We start from the raw sequence: 26,113 nt of genomic DNA, 5'->3' as shown, positions 1-26,113 counted from the left end.
CTTGTGTTTCTATGGGCATGTCTTTTGTTAATTTTGTGAAAATTTCTCCTACAATCCTGTTGAAGATCTGGTCCATACCTTTATCCTGAGATTCTTCTCTTTCCTGTAAGCCTATGATTCATAAGTTTGGTCTTTTTATGGTGTCACACAATTCCTGCATATTCCATTCTTGTGTTTTCTTAAATTTTTCATGATCTTTGCTTGAGTGGCCTAATTCATCCACTTTATCTTCCACTTTTGATATTCTGTTTCCATTTCATTCATCCTATTGGTGAGGGAGGCTCCCATCATTTCTAATCAGCTTACTGAGTGTTTCACTTCCTTCTTCATTTCAGCCTGAGTATTCTTCAGTATTTCTAACTCTTTTCTGAATTCATTCAGAAGTTTATCCCTATCTTCTTTCATTTCTTTGATTCCTTTCTTTATGTGTTCTTTAAATTCACTGAATTTGTGCTGGAGAGATGGCTCAGCAGTTAAGAACACTGGTTGTTCTTGCAGAAGACCCGGGTTCAGTTCCCAGCACCCACATGGCAGCTAACAACTGTCTGTAACTCCAGTTCCAGGGGATCCAATGGCCTCTTCTGTCCTCCACAGGCATTGCACAACATGGGTGCACTTACCTGTATGCAGGCAATACAGGCATGCACATAAAATAATAATAATAATTTTTTTGTTTTTTTGAGACAGGGCCTCCATGTAGTCCCAGCTGTCCTGGAACTCCCTATGTAGACCAGGCTGGCCTTGAACTCACAGAGATCCACCTGCCTTCCGAGTGCTGGGACTAAAGGTGTGCACCACCACTCCTGGCATAAAATATTTCTTTAAAAATTCACTGAATTCTTTCATCATGTTTATAATTGTTCTTTTGAGTTCCATGTCCTGTGTTATCTCTAGGGCTTCTCATAGTACTCCTCTAGAGGACTGTTGGTACTTGGTGAGGATATATTATTTTGGTTTTTGATGTTATTATTTTTTCTCTGTGACTTTGACACATGGATTTCTTTGGTAGTTTCTGATTCTTGTGTGAGACTCAAGCCTTCCCCAGGCTTCAGTCCTCTCTTTTGATTTTATATTGGAGTGGCCAAATTGCTTTCATCTTGCTGCTCAGGAGTTCCCACAAAGGCCCAAGTCAGATGAGGATCAAATGCTCTCAGGCTTTCTCCTGAGGTCTGGATCCCTCCAGGAAAGATGCTGGCCTCAGGAATTTGAGGGCTGAGCTGGCCTGGGAGCAGGGCCCAGGAAAGATGCTGGCCCCCAGGGATGCAAAGGGAGATGGGGATGAGAAGAGGCCTGAGGGCTCCTAGGGACTTTGGGGAGGAATTAGGTTGGTCTAGATGCAAAGGATCAGGAAGCAGTGGGGAATTTGGACCAAAAGGTCAATCCAGAGGTCTGGGGTGTCACAACAAGAGATGGGCCAGTCCCCCTGCTAGGAGGAGAGATGGGGTTGGGGAGCTTGGAGGGTGAATGAGGCTGGGGGAGTCAAGGCGCAGTGGGCACAGCCAAATTTACCCAGGCAAGCTGATGGCTCCAGGAAGCTGTGTCTGCCTACATGTATTTAAGAGCACCTGTGTTGTACAGTGCCCACAGAGGACAGAAGAGGGTGCTGGATTCCCTGGAACTGGAGTTACAGATGGTTGTTAGCTGCCATATGGGTGCTGGGAATTGAACCCGGGCCCTCTGCAAGAGCAGTCAGTGCTCTTAACCACTGGGCCATCTCTCCAGCCATTCTTTCTTTTCTTCTTTCTATCCTTTTTTTTGTCCAGACCATTTATTGAGATGGTTCTTTCCCCCATTGAATTACCTTGACACTCAATCAGTGATCACTTATTTACATATTATTAGGTTAGGTGTTCATTTCCTCTTTACCTCTCTGCAGGATTGACAGCATCGACCATTACCTTCAAGTGCTCTCCTCTCTTGATTCTCCTACTTAGGTTACTCTTCCCTCTCAGTCTTTATAGGGTCCTCGTCTTCTACTAAACTATAAAATAGTGGGTTTTCAGTTACTGTGGCTGATAAAAGTTACAATAAAACTTAGTGTTATAATTAAAGTCATTTATTATACTGAAGTTTCTTTGGGTCAGAACTTCAGATGGGTACAGCAGAGTCCCCATCTCTGTTCTGTGACATCTGGAACTTCATCTGAAGACTCAGGCTGGGACTGGTGTCATCTGAAGTCCTGTGCACTTGCAAGTCAGGCAGCTGTTGGTAGCTGTCAGCTGGGGTTATCCACGAGACTCTGTACATGTGGTTTCTCCAGGTGGGCTGGTTAGGCTTCCTCATAATATGGCTGCTGAGTTCTAAGAACAGGCAGGCTAGAGGGAGAGGAAGAAAGGAAGAGGAAGCCAAGGACACCCATGGGACCTAAGTTTGCCTTAAGAAAATCAAAGTAGGGGCTGGAGAAATGGCTTATGGTTAAGAGCACTGATTGCTCTTGTAGAGGACCTGGGTTCAATTCCCAGCACCCATATGGCAGCTAACAACCATCTGTAACTCCAGTTCCAGGGAATCCAGCACCCTCTTCTGTCCTCCATGGGCATTGTACAACACAGGTGCTCTTACATACATGCAGCCAATACACTCATACGCATAAAATAAAAATAAAAAAAATTTTTTTTGGTCTTTTGTGAGACAAGGTCTCCCTGTTGCCCCAGCTGGCCTAAAACTTACTATATAGACCAGGGTGGCCTTGAATTCACAGAGATCCACTTGCCTCTGCAGCTGGGAGTAAAGGCATGTACCACTATGCCTGGCTATAAAATATTTTTAAAAATAAGCAAATAAAATATTTTTTTAAAAAGCAAACCAAAATAGTCACTAAGTCTTACCACATATAAAGAGAAACAAACTCTACTTTATGTGAAATGACAAGGTTCTAAAATAGCTTGAGCCAGGGGCTAGTTCAGTGGCAAAGCACATGCTTAGGGCATGCCTGAGGCCCTGACTTAGAGCCCAGTACTACATAAATAAGTATGGGACCAGAAATGCTGCAGTGGCCTTCTGTAGAAGAACAACCTGCCACAGTCTTCTTCCAGTTCACATCCTCTCACATGCTAAATTCACTCACCTCCCCGCTAATGTCGCTTAAAATCTTAGCACATGATGGCATCAGACTCAGGCTTGAAGGTCAGGATTTCAGTGAGGTCAGGCTATGTGTCAGTGAGATTCCATGCCTACAGTTCCACTTGATCTGAAGACTTAGGCACTAAAAGGCAAGTAATCCTCCCACTGTTCCACAGCATATAAAAAGATGAAGCACAGGATAATTCCCATTCCAAAAGGAAAAAGCAGGGCATACAAAGGCGTCACTGACCCAGAGCAGATGTCTTTCTGTTCCCATAGCTTTAAAGACCAGTACATTCCTGATTTCCCAATTTTCTAACATCTCTGAGCACTGTTGTAGAATAGTCCGTTAACCATTTTGTACCTTTATAAATATCTCCTACGCATTGTTTTCTCCTTTACCCCACTTCCTCCTCAAACCTAACCCTAACCTGCCCCTGTCCTGGCTCATGTTCTCCCACTCCTGCTGCTCAGACCAAAACTCAGGACTCAGTCTTGATTCTTTTCCCCCGCTTTCTCAGTCTGCACCCCATTGTCAGCATGTTTGATATTCTCCACACTGCTTTTTCTTCTCCCGTGGATTTAGCAATGTCCTTCATTCTTTATCCTTTCTTCTCCTTGATGCAGTAGCCAAAGGCAACTTTAGTTTGTGCTTCACTGTGGCACTTTCTTGCTCAAAATTTTCTGTGACCTCTTGTCACCCTTTGAGTGAAATCCAGCTCTGTTACTATGGTCTAAAGGGCCTTGGCCTCTCCCTCTGACTGACTGTACTTCTTGTTACTTTGACTTTTACCCACTAGCCTCGCCTTCTCCAAGCATCTTTTGGTTCCTCAAATGCAGTAGGCTCTCATAATGTGTTCCCTCTGCCTAAAGCATCCTGACTTACCACTTCCAAATAAATCAGTTTCTTTTGTATTTAGAGGTATGGCATGACTGGTCAGTCAAACTACGTACTACACTCTGGTATTCTGCCACCCTATTGTTAACTTTGTAAAATGTATCCCTCTTCTAAGTTGTATCCTGTTAATTGTTTACCATCTAGCCCCCTAGCCAGATGGAACACTCCACTAGCTCAGGGACTGTCTCTGATATTCACCAATATCTATCCAACGCCAGAGTGCCCTGTAATATGAACTGTTTACTGATGTTGTTTAAAGGGACAATTTTTTTTTTTTTTTTTTTGGTCTTTTTGAGACAGGGTCTTCCTGTAGCCCCAGCTGTCCTGGAACTCATTATGTAGACCCGGCTGGCCTTGACCTCACAGAGATCCGCCTGCCTCTGCCTCCCAGAGTGCTGGGATTAAAGGCTGGGACTAAAAGCATATGCCACCACACCCGGCCTAAAGGGACAATTTTGAGATAATACAGTTTATACTTACAATGTTAAGTGCATCACTTCCAAGTTCTCACTGAGAATAGCCTTGTGCTTCTCTTTCAGTAACTGCCCTTCCTTTTTGGCTGCTGCTTTAGCCAGAGCCACATCAGATGAAGTCCTCCAGAGTGACCTTTCTGCACACTGCATCCCAAAGGAAACGGACGGCACAGAAGGGACTGTGGGTGAGCACCTTTCCACATTATCTGCTTGAAGATACTAAAATATTCTGTGTATAGTAGTCCAAAATATCTGTGGCATATGAGATCCAATTATATTTACCCACTACTGACTATATAGTGGTAGTAAGGAAATTGGTTTTTAAATTTATTTTATTTTATGTGTATGAGTGTTTTGCTTGCATGTATGTAAATGCACTCATGCATGCAATACCTGTGGAGGTAGGGTTGTTAGCTGCCATGTGGGTGTTAGGAACCAAACCTGGGTCCTCTGCAAGAGCAGTCAAGTGCTCTAAATCACTAAGCTATCTCTCCAGCCCCTGGAAAAAACCTTTTTTTAATTTTTGGTCTTTTTGAGACAGGGTCTCCCTGTAGCCCCAGCTGTCCTGGAACTCACTATGTAGACCAGGCTGGCCTTGAACTCACAGAGATCTGCCTGCCTCTGCCTCCTGAGTACTGGGTTCAAAGGTGTGCGCCACTACGCCTGGCTAGAATAGTTTTTTTAAAGACAGGGTCTCCTGTAGCCCCAGCCAGCCTGGAAATCACTATATCTTGACCTCACAGGGATCCGCCCACCTCTGCCTCCCGAGTACTGAGATTAAAGGCATGCTGGCTAAGAAAAAATTTTTAAGTGAATAAAAAGAAGCAAGATAGAAAATCCGGGGCTGGAGAGATGGCTCAGTGGTTAAGAACACTGGTTGTTCTTGCAGAAGACCTGGGTTTGAATCCCAGCACCCCCATGGCAGCTAACAACTGTCTATAACTCCAGTCCCAGGGGATCCGACAGCCTCTTCTGACCTCCATGGGCATTGCTGGACACGGGTGCACTTACCTACATGCAGGCATTACACGCATACACATAAAAAAATAAAAAAAAAATTAAAAAAGAAGATAGACAATCCAAGCATATTTTGAAAAAGGTAGCAAAATAAGTGGAAGGTAATTGAAACAACAAGAAATTTTCACCACCATCTAGACAAATGGTAGGGCTGTAAAAATGAATCCACAAGAGTTGGGCATAGTCCCCGGTGCCTGCAGCCCTGGCTGCTTGGGTCTAGTTTCAGGTAGGCTTAAACAATGAGCAAGACCTTGTCTCAGTGTTTTAAAAAAGGCAAGTTTAGCTCTTAGCCTCAGCCTTTAAGTTTAGCCAGGTGTAGTGGTGTACACCTTTAATCCCAGCACTTGGGAGGCAGAGGAAGGAAGATCTCTGTGAGTTCAAGGCCAGCCTGGTCTATATAGTGAGTTCCAGGACAGCTGGGACTACCAGGAGACCCTGTCTCAAAAAAAAGACAAAAAAAAAAATTTAATGTACAACAAAGATGAGTGGGTGAAGACAGCATTTAAGGAAAACTCTTATCTTTAAAGATAGAAGTAAAACAATGTAATAATTTTTCTTTAAAAGTCAGTTGTAACAAAACTCGTTAATGTTGTTAAATTCTAAATGTACCAAAAGAGAGTTCTGACAAATACACTATTTAATTGCATGGATCACTGTACATCTTTGTTGGTAGTAAGGTTATGAGACTCAGTAGCCCCTCCCACCCTCAACTCAGGCACTAATGGAATTGAGCCCAAGGACACAAACATGATATAGAAGCAAGTGCTCCACTGCTGAGCTGTGCGTACACACACACACACACACACACACACACACGCACGCACGCACACACACACACACACACACACACGCACGCACACGCACGCACGCTATTATAAGTTTCATTTTGAGATAGGGTCTTGCCAAGTTGCCCAGGCTGGCCTTAAATCTGTCCTCCCACCTCAGCAACCTGAGCAACTGGACTACAGGCATGTGCCACCAACTCCACCTTCAGTTCCTTAATCAAGGCAAATTTGTTAATGTATTAGCCTTATACTTGACAGGGTTTAAAAAAACTTCGCATAAAAATCCGAGAATTACTACCCCACCACACACTTGCTTTTTCAGTGCTGGGAATGGAACCCAGGGCATTGTGAATGCTAAGTATGTGGTCTACCAACTGAGTAGCACCCCAGTCTACTACCCCCACATTTTAAGGGTAATACTTCATTGGTATTCTTTTTGCTTTCAGACAGGATCTCAACTATGTAGACTTAGGCTTCAGTCTATCCTGCTCTAGTCTCCCACTGTCCTCTCCTGAGTTCTGGGATCACAGCGTCTGTTATAAAGCCCAGACTATTCTGTTTGTTCTAAGCTTTTGCTCATCAATATGACACATAAAAAACAAAGCATATATAATAAATTGAAAGGAATTCCAGAGACTATGAGGCGGACATACAAGTAAACACTCCTGCTCTTCCTTTAGCTTTTAGATCATCTGGGACAGACAATTATCAAGGAAGGAATTACTGCTTGTTTTTACTTAGGATAATTGATTCACCTAGAGCCAAACTGTCCCAGAGCCAAGTTGAATAGATTTCCTTCTACAGAGCACTGGTCTTTCCTCTGGTACTGATGCATAAAGTAACACCCTTGTAATGAAAAGACTAGTGAGCAAGCTTAAATTCTGCTTCACTGCGGTGATGGCTGACTCAGTTCCAGCTCCGCATGGTGACATTAACGACTGATGAGTAATTTACAGCTGCGAGGGGGTGGACTGCTACTTGGGATGATTTTCCCTTTTTCACGCCCCTTGTTTTATTTTATTTTTCCATCTGAAGTGGCTATTATCTGTACGCTAATGTCCTTCAGCACTCTTGCAGTAGACTGTAGCAAGAAGTACTGCCCTACATGCCGACCTGGGAAGGGATGTGTGACCCCTGTAAGATGAAGAAAGCAAAATAATGGGCTTTTCTTTGGGGGATGTCATCCATCATTCGGATTTACAATTTTTTCCTGGAGATCACTTAGAAATGTCTCCATGCTACTGAGATTCAGACTCCACTGTAATTCTAAACTATTTGCAAATCCTTTATTTAACACAAGTCACTAGGTGTGAAACACCCACAGGAGAGTCTCTTCAGGGGACACGGTGTTTATCTGTACATTAAATACATTACTGTGGGAAGATGGCATACTGCACAGGGCCTGCAGTTGATGGCGCTGACCCCTCTCAAATGCCTTTTTGTCCCTCTTCTTCATTATCTAAAAAAAAGTATGTAAAAAGAAGCAACTTGAGGGACTCAGCAGTTAAGAGCACTGGCTGCTCGTGCAGAGGACCTGGATTCAAATTCCAGCACCCCCGTGGCAGCTAAACCGTCCAGTTCCAGGGGAATTCAACACTCTTCTGACCTCTGTGGGCATTGCATGACACAAGTGCACTTATATACATGCAGGAAATACACTCATACACATAAAATTAAAAACCAATAAATAAAGCAATTTGAGCTGGGCGTGGTAGTGTATAAGCCTGTGAGTCCAGCACCAGGGAGGTTGGGCAGGTTCCAGACCAGCCTCAGCCACTTTGTAAGACACTATCTTAAAAAAAAAAAAACAAAATGGCTGGGCGTTGTGGCACACGCCTTTAATCCTAGCACTTGGGAGGCAGAGGCAGGCGGATCTTTGTGAGTTCGAGGCCAGCCTGGTCTACACAGTGAGATCCAGGACAGCTGGGGCTACAAGGAGACCCTGTCTCAAAAAAGGGCAAAAACAAAACCAAACAAAACAAAACAAAGAACTCTTAAAGTTCTTTACATGTTTGTCACTGCTAGCAGAATATCCGAGTGACCTTGTCTTAATAGAAATATAATTTGATTTAATTTAAATAGAAGTATAATTTGCAATGTCTCAATGAAAACAAAAACAAGGGAAAGTTATCACTACTGTGAGGAAAGTAACAGAATTATGAAATGTAAATAAATTTGAAAACTTGGATATTTCCTAGGAAAATTTAAATTGACCAAGTTTATCTAAGAAAGAGATGGAGAAAACTGTCAGAGAAAAAACAGGCAGAGGAGGAGATTTACAGGTGAACATCTTCAAACATTAATGATCCATTCCAGTGCTTTTTAGAATGAATATTCTAATTGGACAAAGAAGAAAAATACCATAATGTTGACACCAAAACCTGCCTAACACAGAGCTAAAGAAGGAAGACTCTGGAGCAGGAGCGATGGCTTAGTGATTAAGAGTACTTACTGCTCTTCCGAAGGACTCAGATTCAATTCCCAGCACCCACATGGTAGCTAACAATCTGATGCCCTCTTTCGGCCTCTGAGAGGGCACAGGCATGCACATGGTACACTTACATATATGCAGGCAAACCACTCATATACATAAAATAAAAATAAATTTAAAAAATGGAAGAATCCATCCTTAGTAATCAATGTGAAAATCTTAAATAAGCCAGGTTAGTGGCACAAGTCTGTAATTGCAGAACTCAAGAGGCAGAGGCAGGAGGACCTCAAGCTTGAGAGGTAGCCTGGGATACATGGGAAGCCCTATTTCCAAAAACAAGCAAGCAAACCAACAAATAAATAAGCAAAGTTAAAAGTATTTGTATATTGACTAAAAGAGTTCAATCAGTAGTTATTTAAAAATTTTTTACCATTATTTATTGTGTGTGGCATCACTACACATATGTGGCAGTCAGAGGATAACTTATGGGAGCTATTTCTCTCCTTCCACCACGAGGATCCTGAAGATCATTGAACTCAGGTCGTCAGGCTTGGTAGCAAGCGTCCTGTCCACGGAGCCATTTCCCCAGTTCTCAACCAGTATGTTACCAAGGGTGTATAGTATAGGCAGAATTTGGCTCAAATCAAAATCTAGTATTTATGCTTAATGTATACTTTCGGCTGTTAATTACCACAAGTCAAATTGGCTTCAGTAAAATAATTTGTCAAGGACAGCACAGGTACCTTTAGGTGGCATCAGACAAACCCAGTATTGCGTCAGCACTCAGCTGAACTATCTTTCATTTTGATTTTATTTTCATATTGAGCAGAAAAACAAGATTAGCTTTTCTCAGTTGCTCCTCTAGAAGCCACAGGATTTACTCTTAACTGGCCCTGCTTGGATAGTTTCATTTCTGAGCCAGTCACTGTGTGCAGAGGACTGTGATTCTCTAGTTGGTTAGAAATGAATCATGTTTTACTCCAAGACCCACGTGGACTGAGGTAGAGAAGAAGAAAGGAGCAGTGTTCGCAGCATCCGCAGTAACACGTGAAGGGAAGTTTTCAAGTTACAAGTAGAGAAAACCACCAGACACAGGTGATTAACATGCAGAAGCTGGGCGCAGTAGCGCAGCCTAAGGTACCAGATGCTCAGGAGGGTCCAGAGGACTGTGAGCTCTGAGGCTAGCCTGGGCTACATAAGGAGGCCCCTGTCTCCAAAACAAAAGAAAGAATTGGATTGTGGGGGTGAGTGTCAAGTGTTAAGTGCCTGTGCTTGTCAAACAGAATGTGGAAGGGCCTGGGTTTAATCCCCAACACCATGAAAGAAAAACATGAAGAATCTGTCAGTAATCCACTGAAAAAAGAGAAATATGTAAATTAATTAAATAATATAAATTGTTCTTGGATAAGACTCAGTATGAAAAAGATTTCAATTTTACTATCAATCTATAAAATCAGTGTGATCCTAAACACAATGAAGGGTTTTTCTACCCAAATCTGGAAAAATGATTAGAAAGTTCATCTGGAAAAATAAACATTTCAAACTACACAAATCACATACTTTCCCCCTTTTTTCTTTTTCTTTTTTTAAAAATTTTTTAGACAGGGTCTCACAATGTAACAAGCACTGGCTGACCTAGAACTCAAACTCACAAAGACCCACCTAAGGCTAGGATTAAAGGCATATGTCTCCATTCCCAGCTCATGGTAGCATGGTGCCTTTAATCCCAGCACTTCAGAGGCAGGTGGATCTCTGAGAGGCCAGCCTAGTCTAAATTGTGAGTTGCAGGCTAGCCAGGGCTACATAGTAAGACCCTGCCTCCAAAAAAAAATTATTTGGCTTTTAAAAAAAATATTTATTATTTTAATTTTATGTGTATGAGTGTATTGCCTGCATGTATGTGAGTGCACCTGTGTTGGCTTTCTAAGACAGGGTTTCCTGTAGCCCAAGCTGGTCTCAAACTCACTCTGTAATAGAAGCTGGCCTTGCTCCAGATCCTCCTGCTTCTGCCTCCCACTCAGTGCTGGGATTACGGAGGTGTGACACCACACCTGACTGAAGTATGCCTTTAAAATTAAGAGTAACAGGCTGGGGAGATGGCTCATTCAGTAACATGAAAAGGTGAGTTCAGCCCCCAACAGCCATGTCAACAGCTGGGCATGGTAATATACCTCTGGGATCCTGGTGCTGGGGAAGCAGACATTATCCCTTAGCCCATTGGTTAGCTAGTCTTGCTGAACCAGTGAGTTTCAAATTCAGAGACCCTGTCTCAGACAGTAAGGTGGTAGATGATAGATGACACTGGCATTGACCTATGCCCCCCCCCACGAACATGGACACAGAATACACCATGCCACTGCCACACACAAAATGAAAGGAGGGCCTGGAGAGATGGCTCAGAGGTTAAAAGCACTGACTGCTTTTTCAGAGGGCCTGGGTTTGATTCCCAGCACCGATATGACAGCTAACAACTGTCAATAACTCCAGTTCCGGGGGATCTGATGCCCTTCTAACCTCTGTGGGCTTTGCATGACATGGGTACACTTACAAACATGCAGGAAATATACTCATACATGTAAAATAGAAATAATAGGGGCTGGAGAGATGGCTCAGTGGTCAAGAGCACTGACTGCTCTTGCAGAAGACCCGGGTTTGATTCCCAGCACCCACATGGTGGCTATAAACCATCCTTAACTCCAGTTCCAGGGGAATCTGAAGCCCTATTCTGACCTCTATGGCACATGCAGGCAATATGCTCATACACAAAATAAAAATAATAAATAAAATATTTTTTAAAAATAGAAATAGGGGCTGGAGAGATGGCTCAGCGGTTAAAAACACTGGTTGTTCTTGTGGAATCCCAGCACCCACATGGCAGCTAACAGCTGTCCATAACTCCAGTCCCAGGGGATCCGACAGCCTCTTCTGACCTCTGCGGGCATTGCATGACATGGGTGCACTTACCTACATGCAGGCAATACACTCATACACATAAAATAAAAAAAATTTAAAAAATAGAAAAAAAATTTTTTAACAAAAAAGAGTAACAGAAAGGAAAACAAGTCTGCTGTTAAAGCATACATCACAGTAAAAGCAGATGGAGAAATAAGTGAAGCAGAGTAGCCAATCAAGGAGTTTATAAATATTTTAATGCTTATTTAGTTTACATGCTCATTTATTCACCAAACATCTAATGAGTCCCTGCTATATGCAAGGTATTGTACTATGACTAATCAGCATAATTAAGGCAGTCTATCTGCAGTCTAGTTGGGAAATGAAATGGACTTTAAATAAAGTTTACCTTTGTGAAGTGTTCTAGAGACAGAAATGCATAATAAATGTTATCAGCCATATCTACTGTTACAAATGTGGTTCAAGAGTTATAGTAGACTGAGAGCTAGAGAAATGGCTCAGTGTTTAAGAGCGCCTACTGTTCTTTCAGAGGACCTGGGTTTGGTTCCTAGCACCCACATAGTGGCTCCATGCCCTCGTGTGGTTTTCCTGGTACATACATCCATATATACATATGCATACATATATATAGGCAAAACACTTGTACACATAAAATAAAAACAAAGTTGTAATAGATGGTACAAAGTATAATGAGCACACAGGGAGCAAGTGGCAGAGGGCAGATCAGCAGCTACTCAACCTTAGGGGAGCTGGGCATGGTGCTATACTGCAATCCCAGCACTCAGAGGCAGAGGCAGGAGGATCACCCCAGGTTCAATGCCAGCTTGGTCTGTGTGGGGCGTTCCAGACCAGTTTGAGCTAAATAATGAGAATACGCCTTGGAAAAAGAAGGAAACAAAAGCAAGCAAACAAACAAAAAAAACCTGTTTATAAATCCCAGCGGAAGCTGCTTCCCCTATTAGTTCATCTACAGCAGTTCTAGTCAACAGAGATTGCAGTAATGGAGAGCTCTCCTGCTTCTGTTGTTCAGTATAGTCGCCATTAGCCACATTTGGTCATTGAACACTTGAAACAAGCACTGACATTTAAATTTTATTTAATTTAAATATCCACATGTAGCCAGTAGCTCCCTCTTTGGACAGTGTAGGTCTATATAATGAAAATAACAGACAAACCAAAGAGTGATGGAACAGTTTATAAGCTGGGAGTCATTTGTTTCACCCTTCCCATTTTCCCTCTGCGTCTCTGAACTCAGTTGTTTTGTAACCCATTGCTGTGACTGGGTGAAACAGGGACACCCTGAGGTCATGGTCTGCATTTGGGAGCCTCTCCTGCAGCAGCTACTACAGCTTGTAGTACTTTAAAAGAACAAACATTTAGAGTTTGTTCTCCAAAATGCTGAGTTGTTTACTGGCCTGTTTCTTGTATACATGTCCTCAGGCAGTATTCGCTCTCTGGACTTCATTTCTCTTTCAAGTATACTCTTGTTTCCATATATAAAATTGTTAGGGGCAGGGTGGGTATGATAGTCCATATCCACAACCACAGCACTTGAGAGACTGGAAGCTGCCTGTGCTAAGAAGACACTGTCTTAAAACAAACAGAAAAATGTTAAAGGGTACAAAACCACAAAATAATACTTGCAACCCTGTTCTTTGTTAATAAAGAAACATAAATAAAATACTTGAAACCAGCTTTCTGAATATAATCATTTTAAAAGAATTTTGAGGGGCTGGAGAGATGGCTCAGCAGTTAAGAACACTGGTTGTTCTTACAGAAGACTGGGGTTCAAATCCCAGCACACATATGGCAGCTAACAACTGTCTAACTCCAGTCCCAGGGATCCAATAACAGCCTCTTCTGTCCTCTGTGAGCATTGTACGACATGGGTGCACTTACCTACAGGAAGGCAACACACACATACACATAAAATAAAAATAATAAAATATTTTTTAAAAATTTAAATAATTGAAGGAATGAGCATGGTCTGCATAACAAGGTCAAGGTTAGTCTGGGTACAAAGCAAGAGAGACCCTGTCTCACAAAGACAAAAAAAAATTTTTTTTAATAATTGAAAAAGAATTTTGCAAAAGGCTGAGGATATTACTGAGTGTCCGTAGAGTGTTTACGTGACATACACAAGGCTCTCATAGCCCCAGCATTACAAAAAAAAGAAAGAAAAAAGTATGTAAGAATTTTGCATAAGAAAAGAGAGAAATGCAGTCACAGACTCAGGCTGAGGCGGGCCTGAGGGCTCCCAGGCTGCTCAGGAACATACAGTCTCTCTCCTTCGGCCTTTCTGTTCTGGGCCTGCAGAAGCATCTGCAGTCCCTGCTCAGCTGCCACACCACTTCCTCAGGCTGTCAAGTGACATCTGATTTGCGAAGCCAAGTAATTTTTTAAGAGTTCCAATTTTTTTTTTTTTTGACCTGGAATAGAGGAGCCACATCTAGAATATTAGCCTGGGAAAACCTAATCTTGGCTGAGTAGCTGCTATGTGAGTAGAACACGGCTTGAGTAGACAGTTAATGATGAGATAGTTTCTCCAATACCCTTTGATGTTGCTTACACATTGGTCATTTGCTGAGGGTCACAAGTCTGCTTCAGAAGTCAGCTGTTACCTGATGGGTCAGTAGTAGAGTTGAGGTGAAGTAAGCACTTGGGAAGTGGAGGCAACAGAGACCAAGGTCAGCCCAGGCTGCATAAGACTCTGCCTTAAAAAAATACTACACTTAGGCGAAGATCCCGCTAGTATTGCTCCTCCGATTGCTCTCCCCTTTTATTCTATCCAGGGTCATGCATATAGACAGCATTCAGGTGGGGTTTTTGTTGTTTTGTTGTTGTTGTTTGTCTTTTTGAAGCAGAGGTCGCCCTGTAGCCCCTGGCTGACCTGGCATTCACTATGTAGACCAGGCTGGCCTTGAACTCAAAACAGAAATCCTCCTGCCTCTGCCTCCCAAGTGCTGGGACTAAAGGCATGTGCCACCATGCCTGGCCAAGAAATAAACTTTTATCACTTATCCTATTGACTCAATTACTGCCTAAAACTTTAATAAATATATCAAAGAAAAATATGTAGCTCAGTTCCAAATGATACTCATTTCAAGAGAGCGAAAAGTTGGGAAACGGAAGGTAAAAGAGGAGGTCAGAAGGAGAGGAACAAAGGTAAATGGCTACCAAGGTACACTCTTACTGCTCTAGTCTGTGAGCTGTTTTCATCGCCTTTCCTGTTCCAGTTGCTGAATAACCATGTTCATATTTCAGTCATTCTGCCCAGCCTAAAAGGCCTGGCTTTCCATGTGATAACTGCAGCAGCCACCCACAAGGAAGGGGTGCTGTGAACTAGAGAGCAGAGGCCAGCTCACCTCCGGGGAGAGAAGCCTGGAAACAGATCCAGCCCTGACCAGAGGTGTTCTCCTGTCACACAAGGCAGGTGGCAGCTGCTGGTGGTGGTTTTCTACTAGGTAGGCTGCCATTTCCTCTCTTCAGAAGCTGCATTTTTCCTTGAGGAAGAATTTCTTCTGTTAAGGAGGAGCTTGATGAAGGTGACCTACTTCTGTCCTACAAGCAGATGAAAGAGAAGCAGTGTTGCTCGGCTCTTCATCGGGGGTTTCTGTTTCCTTCACAGAGATTGAGACAGTGAAATTGGCCCGTTCTGTCTTCAGCAAACTACACGAGATTTGCTGCAGCTGGGTGAAAGACTTCCCTCTCCGCAGGAGGCCCCAGCTTTATTATGAGACATCCATCCATGCCATCAAAAACATGCGCAGGAAAATGGAGGATAAACATGTCTGCATTCCTGACTTTAATATGCTCTTCAACCTAGAGGTAAAGGGCACTTCTGGATTCAGTGAGATATGGTCCTGTTAGAATGGAGATCTAGTGTTCCTACAGTCTATGATAGGATGGAGGGAGGCTGACTGCAAATTTGCTTGCATTAAAAAACAGAACTATTTTGTTATTTTAAGTAAGTTCAAATCATTCCAAATTGGGAACATTATGTTATTTTTAATAAGTTCACATGGTTCAAAATGGGAAAGTAAAAATCTCTTCCAGACACCCAGTTCCCATCCATGAAGGCTAGAAGGCAAGGAAAGTTATGTTTCTTGTGTAAGCTTCTAAAGCTGTTCTATTTGCATATAGTTAGAAAACTATCATATCTCAAATAAAGCTGTTTTTTAAAGGAAAATATTTGTACAGTAAAATCAAGCAGTGTTTATTAAATTCCCAATGTACTGTGTTGCTGAAGCAACACAAAACACAAACATAAAAGAATAAATTTAAGGCTGAGACAATTTTTTGATTTTATGTGATTTTGAAATCATGCTCTTTGAGATAGGAAAGTAGTTGGAATTATATTCACAAATCTGTGACTGACAGATTGGATCCACAGGAGCCTTGTCAGCTTCATAACCATTTTCTTGCCATCTTCCCCTTCTTTTTCTATTAAATGTATTATGCTAATGCAAACAGAGGTAGGTTTGTTTCCTTTGCTTGTTACTTGCCTTTTCTTCCTCTTTTAAGTCCATAACTTGAATATACAACGTAGCACTTGTATACTGCACAGCTCTCCTTAGTGTAACTTGAACATTCCAATGTAGCACCTGAACAGGGCACAGCATTCTTCACTCAGCAGCTGTTAAGAGCTAATCAGCAGCAGTGATGGCAGGCTGGCAGTCAGAGCTTACAAAGACAGAAGCTGATACCTTCATTTCCACATCTGCGCAAATATAATCCAAAGGCCTCTTCATAAACAGTCTCTGTGTCACTACACTTACTTGAAGAGTACACTCAGATTAAGGGCCTTATTGCTGGCTTGTTGACATGGCTGGTTTTCATTTTGTCTCTGAATTTGAAAACTAGCCCAAAGGCCTAACTCAGAAAGAAGCACCTTGATGTAGCAAAACAGGTTTTGAAGGCAACAAATATTTATAGTTTTATAGTTTCCTACCTTTGATCTGATATCACAATGAAAAAGAAATACAGAAGTCATATATACGTGCATATATAAAATAAGAAGTCTTGCTGGGCGTGGTGGCGCATGCCTTTAATCCCAGTACTCGGGAGGCAGAGGCAGGTGGATCTTTGAGTTCAAGGCCAGCCTGGTCTACATCGTGAGTTTCAGGACAGCTGGGGCTACAGGGAGACCCTGGTCTCAAAAAGACCAAAAAAAAAAAAAAGTCTTATTAATATGTTTTTTAAAATGTTTAATACATTATTAATAAAAAATTGGAAATTATCTAAAAATCATTAAAGGGAAAAAATGATGGCATGCTCAAGGATGCGCGTCATAATCCATTTATGATAACGACCTTGAGCAATACTTATTGACATGCAGAAATGCTAATGGCATAAATGACAAAAAGCAAGACATAAAATTTCATGTATACTATAATCCTGACTTTGAAAATATATCAGTGCTGCTGCACACCTGTAATCCTGTACTCTGAAGGCTGAGGCAGGAGGATCTAGAGTTCAAGGTCAGTTTGGCTACAAGGCAAGACCATCTCAAAAATCAAAAGTATGCATTTATATTTATAGCTGGGGATGTGTAGCTCAGGGGTAAAATGTTTGTCTAGCATACCCGAAGTCCTAGGTTTGATCCTTAGCATTCCAAACAATTAAAAAAAAAAAAATCCAAGCAAAACCAGACCATGGATATATAGATATTGTGGTTATCTATGATGGTGGGATTGTAGTGGTATTTATTTTCTTCATACTTTACTTTTTCTTTTTGGTCTTTTTGAGACAGGGTCTCCCTGTAGCCCCAGCTGGCCTGGAACTCACTATGTAGACCAGGCTGGCCTTGAACTCACAGAGATCCGCCTGCCTCTGCCTCCCAAGTGCTGGGATTAAAGGCATGCGCCACCACGCCTGGCTTTACATTTTTTTTTGAGACAAAGTCTCACTGTTTAGGCCTGGTTGACCTGGAACTCACTGTGTAGGCCTTACTGGCCTCAAACTCATAGAAATCCACCTGCCTGTGCCTCTAGAAGGCTGGGATTAAAGGCGTGCACCACTATACCTAGCCCATGCTTACAATTAAAAAAAATTTTTTTTCATGTGTATGAGTATATTACCTGAATGTATGTAAGTGTACGTGTGACCCGAGAATGTCAGAACAGGGTGTTGGATCCTTGGAACTGGAGTTACAGATGGTTTTTAGCCACCATGTGGGTGCTGAGAATTGAAACCTAAGTCCTCTGCAAGAAGAGCCAGTGCTCTTAACCACTGAGCCATCTCTCTGGTCCTATGCTTACTATTTTAAATAAATTATACATTACTAGAAAAACTTTTTTCCTTTTAAAGAAGCTATGCCATTTAAAAAGAAAATGAGTGCAGTGCTGGGGCCACACACATGCTAGCTAAGTACTCTACCACTGATCTACATCCCTGGCCTTATACTACTTTTTATTTTGGTCTTTTTGAAACAGCGTCTCCCTGTAGTTCCAGCTGACCTGAACTCGCTATGTAGACCAGGTTGGCTTCGAACTCACAGAGATCTGCCTGTCTCTGCCCCCCAAGTGCTGGGGCCAAAGGCGTGCGCCACCACACCCGGCTATACTACTTTTTGAAAGACACCTACTTGCTGTTCTTTTTTCCCTAATTTATACTGAGTTGTTTAAAATCAAGTACTATTTTAGTCTAGATAGAAATTCTACATGTCAGGATTATTACTAGCCAATTCTATTTAGTCAGTCTTCACTGGCATTATGTATTATTTTGCTTAAATTGTAAGATGAACTAGCTGTAATTTAAGTAGATATATATTTCATCATATTTGGGCATTACCATTATTCTTGGACATTTACATGTGGATATTTTGTTAATGAGACCCTTTTCAAAGTACAGATGTTCTTGTGGCATCTCATCTCTACCTGACAGATATGAAAATGATTTACACCTGGTGTGATGGCACACACCTATAATCCCAGCATTCAAAAGGTGAGACAGGAGGACGAGGAATTCAAGGTCCAGCCCTGGCTACACAGCGAGTTTGAGTCTAGCTTGGGCTACATGAGACCCTGTCTCAAAAAAACTAATACTAAAAACCAAAACTCAAAGCCAAACACCCACGCCCCCCAACCCCTGAAGATTTGCTCAAGGGCCTGTGACAGAACCTGGACTCCTCTAAGGCTCCTGGAGCCTAACAAAAAAGAATTCAGTGACACAAATGAAAATCATTAGTACAGCCTACAGGGAGCTAAGTGATCAGCAAAACTCGAGTGACTCACAGATCTGAGATTCAAACACCTAAGCTGAAAATGAAGGAAAAAAAGCAAACTATTTGGTTCTCAAAAAGTAAACTTCTCAAGACAAAGCAGAAGATTGGAAGACTCAATCCTGGCAGTCAGCCTTGTGAGAAGTGTAAAGCTGAATCTTAGAAGGTGGGACAAAGCAAAGTTGCCAGCCATACATTAGGCAACTGATGTGGCTCAAGTTTGGTTAACTACTTTAGAGACTGTTACTCATGGCAAGAATTCACTGTGATGAGAATGGTGTATGAAAGAGGTATTAGAGTTGAGAGCTGTGTATGCTTTTATCACCATGTATTTTAAACAACCTGAACACAATTGGCCTTGTGCTGGAAGGCCAGTTATTTTCTATTGTTCTCTGGAATTTTGAAAAAAGAAAGCACTCAATCCAGAACAGCTTTTGCTCAATTCCTCCTCATACCTTCTCCTTCCTCTCCACCCCCCAACTTATAACAGTAATTTTGAAGCAAATGTACGTGGGTGGTTTCCATGGTACAAGACAACAACTTTCACAGAGAGGGCACTTCAGCCTGCGCTAATTGGGCATGATGTGTTCCAGGGCCTGGTGTGTAAACACAGATGCCCTAATATTGCAGGTATTCAGCAGCTGACCAGGCATGTCAGAGAAGGGAAAAATTTAGTCTTGTTATATGAACAACAAATGTGATAGGGGAGGATGGCTGTTTCCAGGGGGGTCGGCCCATATGAACGGCAATATGTCTCACTCCTTAATGGTCTGTGTTTCTGTTGACAGGACCAGGAAGAACAAGCTTATTTTGCAGTGTTTGATGGCCATGGGGGAGTGGATGCCGCCATTTATGCCTCTGTTCACCTACATGTAAACTTAGTACGCCAGGAGATGTTCCCCCATGATCCTGCTGAGGCTCTGTGCCGGGCCTTCCGGGTCACAGACGAGCGATTTGTGCAGAAGGCAGCCAGGGAGGTATGCCACTTGCTTGTGAATTCTGGCCATGAGAGCTCTAGCTGAGCTCAACCAGGTCTATGTGGTTAAAGGGCTATTTTGGATTTCTTTTGGGGCAGACATTATCCAAACTATTTTTTTTTTGACCCCTCATATTGGACTCTGTGCTCGATTCTAAATCCAGTTTGTTCTTCAGGAATAATTTTTATGGGGCACAATGATAGACTGTAAAGGACCCCCAGGCTGTGGTTTTCTGACCACCTTTCTAAAATCCTTGCTGGATTTGGCAGGTGAGTTTTGTTTCATTTTTCCCACTGCCTGACAGCTTCCCACTAGGACCATCTCTCTAAGCACTCTTGCTGACAAGATCTGGATATAGTGAATAAAAGACAATGGTTTTAAAAAAGAAACAGAAACTGGGATCACTTCCATATATTTGGTTTTAAATGAGTAGACAATGTTTTACTGTTTCTCCAGGGAAAAATTTCACTGTAGAGGATGAATCCTTAGATGATCCTTGAACTGATTTTCTTTTAATAGGAAGAAAAGCCAGCACTCACACCCTATATTGCTAAGGCTGATCAGACCTAAGTTTCTTTTACTCTGAATGAAGTTCAGGGGCTCTATATTAAGGCTTAAAGTAAAAAATACACGATCTAATTATCATTCTTGGCATTGGTACATAATTTACTATAGTACTCTATGTTGGATTTTTAACTGGGGGACCAATAGAAACTTTTTTAATTTTCAAAAGTAATTACATAATTAGATATACACAAAAATGAACACTCTTGCCACATGACATAAACATTAACTTTTAAGACAGAAAGATCATGGTTATCATTTAATCCATTTCTCTGACCTCACAGTTAGGCTACAAAGGAATGATGGGACCTGGAATTAGCAAAGCAACAACTCAGAAGTACATGATAAAAAGCCAGAGTATTCTCTATCTTTACTCCTCCTCCAAGCTTGAACTAACATGCAAACTAACCACAGTAACCACCAGGGTCCACAGATAGAGGGAGACTGCAAAAGGAAATGCCACCTCAGATCTTCCTGGGCTGGGCTGGGAGAGCTAACACTCCGTTCAGCTCAGTCTCCCGAGGCTGCTGGTGCTCAGCTTCTGAGACAAGGCCAGCCTGGTGGGTGATCTGTCATCATCAATGTGAGGCAATCACTTTGTCTTTTTTTTTTTTTTAATATTTATTATTTTTATTTTACGTGTAAGAGTATATTGTCTGAATGTATGTGAGTGCACCTATGTCGTGCAATGCTGCAGAGGTCAGAAGAGAGCTTCAGATTCCCCTGGAACTGGAGTTAAGGACAGCTCGTAGCCGCCATGTGGGTGCTGGGAATCGAACCTGGGTCCTCTGCAAAAGCAGTCAGTGCTCTTAACCACTAAGTCATCTCTCCAACCCGTCTTTTTTTTTTTTTCTTTCAATCCTTGATTCCTTTTTCTCTCTTTCCTCAAAATTAGGACTTTCCTGGCCATGCTCTCCTCACTTGCTTTACGAGCATCCTAGTGTCTTGTGGCCCTAGTGTCTCTGCTTCTGGCCGGCATCTCTTGATAACTTGGGTCCACCTCAGCAGTCACTCTTCTCTTCTTGCGCTTCCATGTGCTACTTACTGCTGGGAAAAGTAGCTATTCCTGCTGTGAAGCAACCCTGCCTCCTGTTCTCTCCAGGGCATATGCACTGAAGTGTCTTTATCGTGCGTTCCAGAGGGCTGAGTTTTTGAACATTCTGTGTGGGAAGACATTTTATTGGTGGGTGAGGATTTATAACAAACTTTCCCTATATAGGGAAAAAGAGAAGTTGTTTTTCTCATTCGATACATGAAGCCCTTTACCACCCCTGATGCAGGGGTTCTAATTTAGGCCAGGTCCTTAGTAACAGAGTCATGCTCATTTGGTGGTGACTCATGTCAAATGGAGATGTCATTTTAGTGTAGTAGGATCAGGAGCTTTAAGCATTGTGGTAGATAGTGCAGGGAAACTCTGGATGGGCTGTTCTTTATGCAGTGTTAAAACCAAATATCTCTAAAAATATTATAGGGAAGATTTTCCTGTTTTTGTTTTTAAAGGTATATAAGCATCTTAGTTCAACAAATGTGTGCTCTCTTGGCTCCTTAATATCCAGAGATTGAGAACATTTCTTCTGTACCAAGAAAATGCTTTAGACACACACACACACACACACACACACACACACACACACACACAATATTATTGTGCAGTTAGGACACTGAACTGATTATACACAGTAGGGTTAGTAATGAAACAGACTAAACTGTGGAAGCCTTTAAGAAAAGGGTTGATATAATGGATTTGGCAGTGACTAGGAGGAACAAAGAATCCAGCCGTTTTGTATACTAAACAGTTTATCAGCCCTTGGACAAATCACAACATCTGACAGTTTTTTAAAAAAACATATTTTAAAATATTTAGTGTGTGTATACATGGGGGGTGGAGGAGATGTGCACACATAACCCAGCATGTGTGGGGAGGGAGGTCAGAGGACAATTTGCAGGAATCAGTTCTCTCCTTCTATTGTGTGGGTCCCAGGGATCAAACTTGGGTCATCAGGCTTGGCAGTAAGCACCTTTACCTGCTCAGCCATCTCAGCAGGCCCAGTTTTTAAAATCTATATTTAAAATGAAATTGATAACCATTCCTGTTTTGCATATCACAGATCAAGTGGATTTGTGTGTAAATGTAAATACAAACATGCATATATAATGCTCTGAGCCAGGTGTGGTAGTGCATATCTTTAGTCCCAGTACTCAGGAGGCAGAAGTAGGTGGAATGTGTGAGTTCAAGGCCAGCCTGGGTTACAGAGTAAGAATCTGTTGCAATAAAACAAAATAGAATAAAATAAAATGTTGAGAAACATGAATTTCAAACATGTGAAATTGTATTACCAATAGCCTCCCACTCAAAGAAGTTTATATTAATTCTAAATTGCTTCTCAGTGAGAATTTGGTGTCTTTGATTTTCATTGACTCTGCTCTTAAATTATTTTCAGAGCTTACGATGTGGGACCACAGGTGTGGTAACTTTTATCAGAGGCAACATGCTCCACGTGGCATGGGTGGGTGATTCCCAAGTTATGCTTGTGAGAAAGGGCCAAGCTGTTGAACTAATGAAGCCACATAAACCAGACAGAGAGGTATGTATGATTTGTTCTAATAGAACATGTCACAAAAGCAGTTTTGTAGTAATTCATTAGGATTCTTTTAATTATTATCATCATTATTATTGTTGCCATTAATCTAAGTAACTATGCCCACATCATATAGGAAGGGTACAGAAGACCTTTTCAGAAAGCCGATGGGTAACATACCTATGTTTACTGTGCAAGTAAATGAATAAATCCTGAATCCAGTTCTTTGCTTTTTATTGCACTGCTGTTTAGGATGAAAAGCAGCGAATTGAGGCTCTTGGAGGCTGTGTAGTTTGGTTTGGTGCCTGGAGGGTGAATGGAAGTCTGTCAGTCTCCAGAGCTATAGGTAGGAAACATTTTGTTTCTCCAAACTAACATCTTCTAGCGCACTGTCTTGTATTAACTTTGACATGAAGGAGCTCCAGATACTCGTTTACATCAGGATGGTTCTCATCATTCAAAGTAACAATCGGGTACCTTGTTATTTAACTATGCCTGATTATTTGTACATTTAAAATTCATTATAAAAAGAGACTTATCTCAAGAAATAATGTACTAGTTTCTATTCTTTGTTACTTATTTTTATCTTATGTGCATGAGTATTTTGCCTACATGTATGTAAGTGTATCCATGTTGTAAAATGCCCAGAAGAGGGTGCCACATCCCTGGAACTGAAGTTACAGACTGTTGTTAGTCACCATGTGGATGCTGGGAACCGAACCTGGGTCCTCAGAAAGAGCAGCCAGTGCTCTTAACTGCTGAGCCATCTCCCCAGCTCCAAGTTCTATTCTTTTAATAGAAGTCTTCAAGTTAGTGTATAAATTTGCTTAAAACCAAAATGATCATTTCATTCCATTTTGGGTTAAATTTAACTTAAATCAGTATTTCCAAAAAATGGAAGCTCCCTCCATACTTTAGCTATATTTTGTTTCTATCTTCATCTTTTTTCAATGAATTATAAAATGATGTAAGCAGATGTCATAGAAACAGCATACTTTTATAGGAAAACTGGTTATGAAATAACAACTTGTCAGATAACCCTGGGTTCAAATTCATTATTCCATCTCATCCCATTCCTCCTGCCATCACCCAGGGATCAAAACTGAGGTCTCCTGCATGCTAGGCAAGAGCTCTTACCACTCAGCTACATCCCCAGCCCTTACCAACATTAAAGAGCAATTTAAAAAATTTCTATGTATGAGTGTTTTTGTTGTTATTTTTGAAACAGGGTCTCCCTATAGCCCTAGCTGGCCTTAGAACTCACCATGTAGACCAGGCTAGCCTCCATCTCACCAAGTGCTGGGATTAAAGGTGTGCACCACCACACCTGGCAGCATGTATGAGTGTTTTTTTGGCAGGGGGACGGTCTTTTTTGAGACAGGGTCTCTCTGTAGGCCCAGCGGACCTAGAGCTCAACTATGTAGACGACTCTGGCCTTCAGCTCAGAGATCTCTGCCTGCTAAGTGCTGGGACAAAAGGTGTGTGCCACCAAACCTGGCAGGTATGAGTATTTTGCCTGCATGTAAGTGCACCATGTGCATGCAGTGCCCACAGAAGCCAGACTGGGCATCGGATTCCCAGGAACTGGAGTTATAGATGGTTGTTAGCTGCCATATGGGTGCTGGGAACTAAACCCAGGTCATCTGTAGCCAGGTCCCTAGTGCCTTTAACTACTGAGCCATCTCTCCAAACCCTTTAACCATTTCAAAAGAACTTGTCTCCCTGAAAATTAAGCTTTTCAAAAGGGAAAGTCAGTATTAAACAGAGATTGAACAAATGATTGTACAAAACTGTGGGTGTAATTTTGTAGGAACTGGGCTATTCCTGCCATTGTCTCATTTTGGGGTGTAGATTTGTTGTTAGCCGTCACAGTTTAGCCTCCCTTCCCAGCTTTTGAAAGACAAATGTGTGTCTTCATGGGTGGATGTACAGATATGCATGCATACTGCAATTCTTAACCTTTTCTTCTCTAAAAAAAAGTAAGAAGCATGGGCCAAGTTCATATCTAATTATCAAATTTATCATTATTAAGATTTCTAGAACAGTAGGAAAATCTGAAAGGTTTGGTTTAGCTTCATCAGTGATTTGAGTTTCTCCCACTCTTGGGGGAGGCGCTGGCAAGCTGTGAAGTGGCCCAAATATGAGCAGCAGAGGCTAAATGAGAAACAGAAAGCTAAATGAATGCAAGTTCCTCTTGAAAACAGCTTTACCTTACACCGAGAGAGCTATTAGGAACTCTGGAACAAGGCCACAAAGGGAGAAATTCTCGAGTCTAAAATATATTCATACAGAATTATTTTTGACAACTAGAGTTGTCAAATACCTCCTCTTCTTTATCTTTTCTTCTGATGGTGTTTGTCAGAAAACTGAGGAATACCCCTACAGAGCAACTTACCAGCAGATACATGCCTTGATTCTAAAAACAAAACATAAGGTGAAAGTAAAGCAGAAGAAGAATGTTCTCGAATAAGTGTTCACTAAGAGCAAATGAGGAAGACATCATAGATGAAGTGATTTTTCAGTGGGGTGCAGGCAGTAGCACATTCAGGAAAGGAAACCCCAGCTGTAGATAAGTGTAACTACTGGGAGTTTGAAAGGGCATTCGTGTTTTAGATAGTAACAAGTACCAGCAGCTAGAACAGAGGGTGGAGTGCCAGGTTAGAGGTGTTGGGGCTTCATATTTGACTCGAAGTATTCAGGACTTCACCAGGTGAAGCAGCAGAGGGACCACTCCATCAGCTTTGCCTTTATAAAAAATTTGTAGTTACAGCACAGAAGACCAACAAGAGTCTAGATGGGAGGACATTTAAAAGGCTATGGGTACTGGGTGTACTAGTGCACACCTTTAATCCCAGCTCTCAGGAGGCAGAGGCAGGCAGATCTCTGAGATTGAAGCCAGCCTGCTCTACACAGTAAGTCCAGGCCAGCCAGGGCTACATAGAAACCCTGTTTCAAAGTAGAAGGAGGAAAAAAAAGGCTATGAGTACATTGTTGGGACATGAATATCTAAAACGGGAGACAGAGGAGGGCATACATTGGTGACAGAATGACAGGTTATGGGGAAGAGGAAAACTACCTTCCAGGTTTTTTGACTTATGAGTGGGAAGATGATACTACATTTGTAATAAAGCAGCAGCAAAGGTTTATTTTGGGGGGGAGATAATGAGTTCAGCTGGACATATTTTCAATTT

At 41.9% G+C, this 26,113-nt stretch overlaps 2 protein-coding genes across 3 annotated transcripts in view; one reads left to right on the top strand and one right to left on the bottom strand.

The window, feature by feature from the left end:
- Ppm1e (protein phosphatase, Mg2+/Mn2+ dependent 1E) overlaps positions 1-26,113 on the top strand; it is a 177,738-nt gene that overhangs the window by 144,770 nt on the left and 6,855 nt on the right. Inside the window, exons 2-6 of the mRNA XM_008842676.2 lie at positions 4,501-4,619; positions 15,209-15,408; positions 19,591-19,779; positions 22,785-22,928; positions 23,175-23,268. Coding sequence (XP_008840898.1) covers positions 4,501-4,619; positions 15,209-15,408; positions 19,591-19,779; positions 22,785-22,928; positions 23,175-23,268 — 746 coding nt within the window. The remainder of the gene's footprint in view (positions 1-4,500; positions 4,620-15,208; positions 15,409-19,590; positions 19,780-22,784; positions 22,929-23,174; positions 23,269-26,113) is intronic.
- The window catches only part of Trim37 (tripartite motif containing 37), a 166,084-nt gene continuing 142,225 nt past the window's right edge, over positions 2,255-26,113 (bottom strand). Inside the window, exon 25 of one of the 2 annotated variants that reach the window (XM_008842677.3) lies at positions 2,255-2,315. In XM_008842677.3, the coding sequence (XP_008840899.1) occupies positions 2,270-2,315 (46 nt within the window). In that variant the 3' untranslated portion in view covers positions 2,255-2,269. Of the gene's footprint in view, positions 2,316-7,676; positions 7,696-26,113 lie in introns of those variants that run through there. The other variant, XM_029568086.1, reaches the window with a different exon arrangement.

This window comes from Nannospalax galili, unplaced genomic scaffold (assembly GCF_000622305.1).
Source record: "Nannospalax galili isolate Female #2095 unplaced genomic scaffold, S.galili_v1.0 scaffold879, whole genome shotgun sequence".
Taxonomy (NCBI): domain Eukaryota; kingdom Metazoa; phylum Chordata; class Mammalia; order Rodentia; family Spalacidae; genus Nannospalax; species Nannospalax galili.
This window is presented reverse-complemented; position numbering and strand designations above follow the sequence as displayed.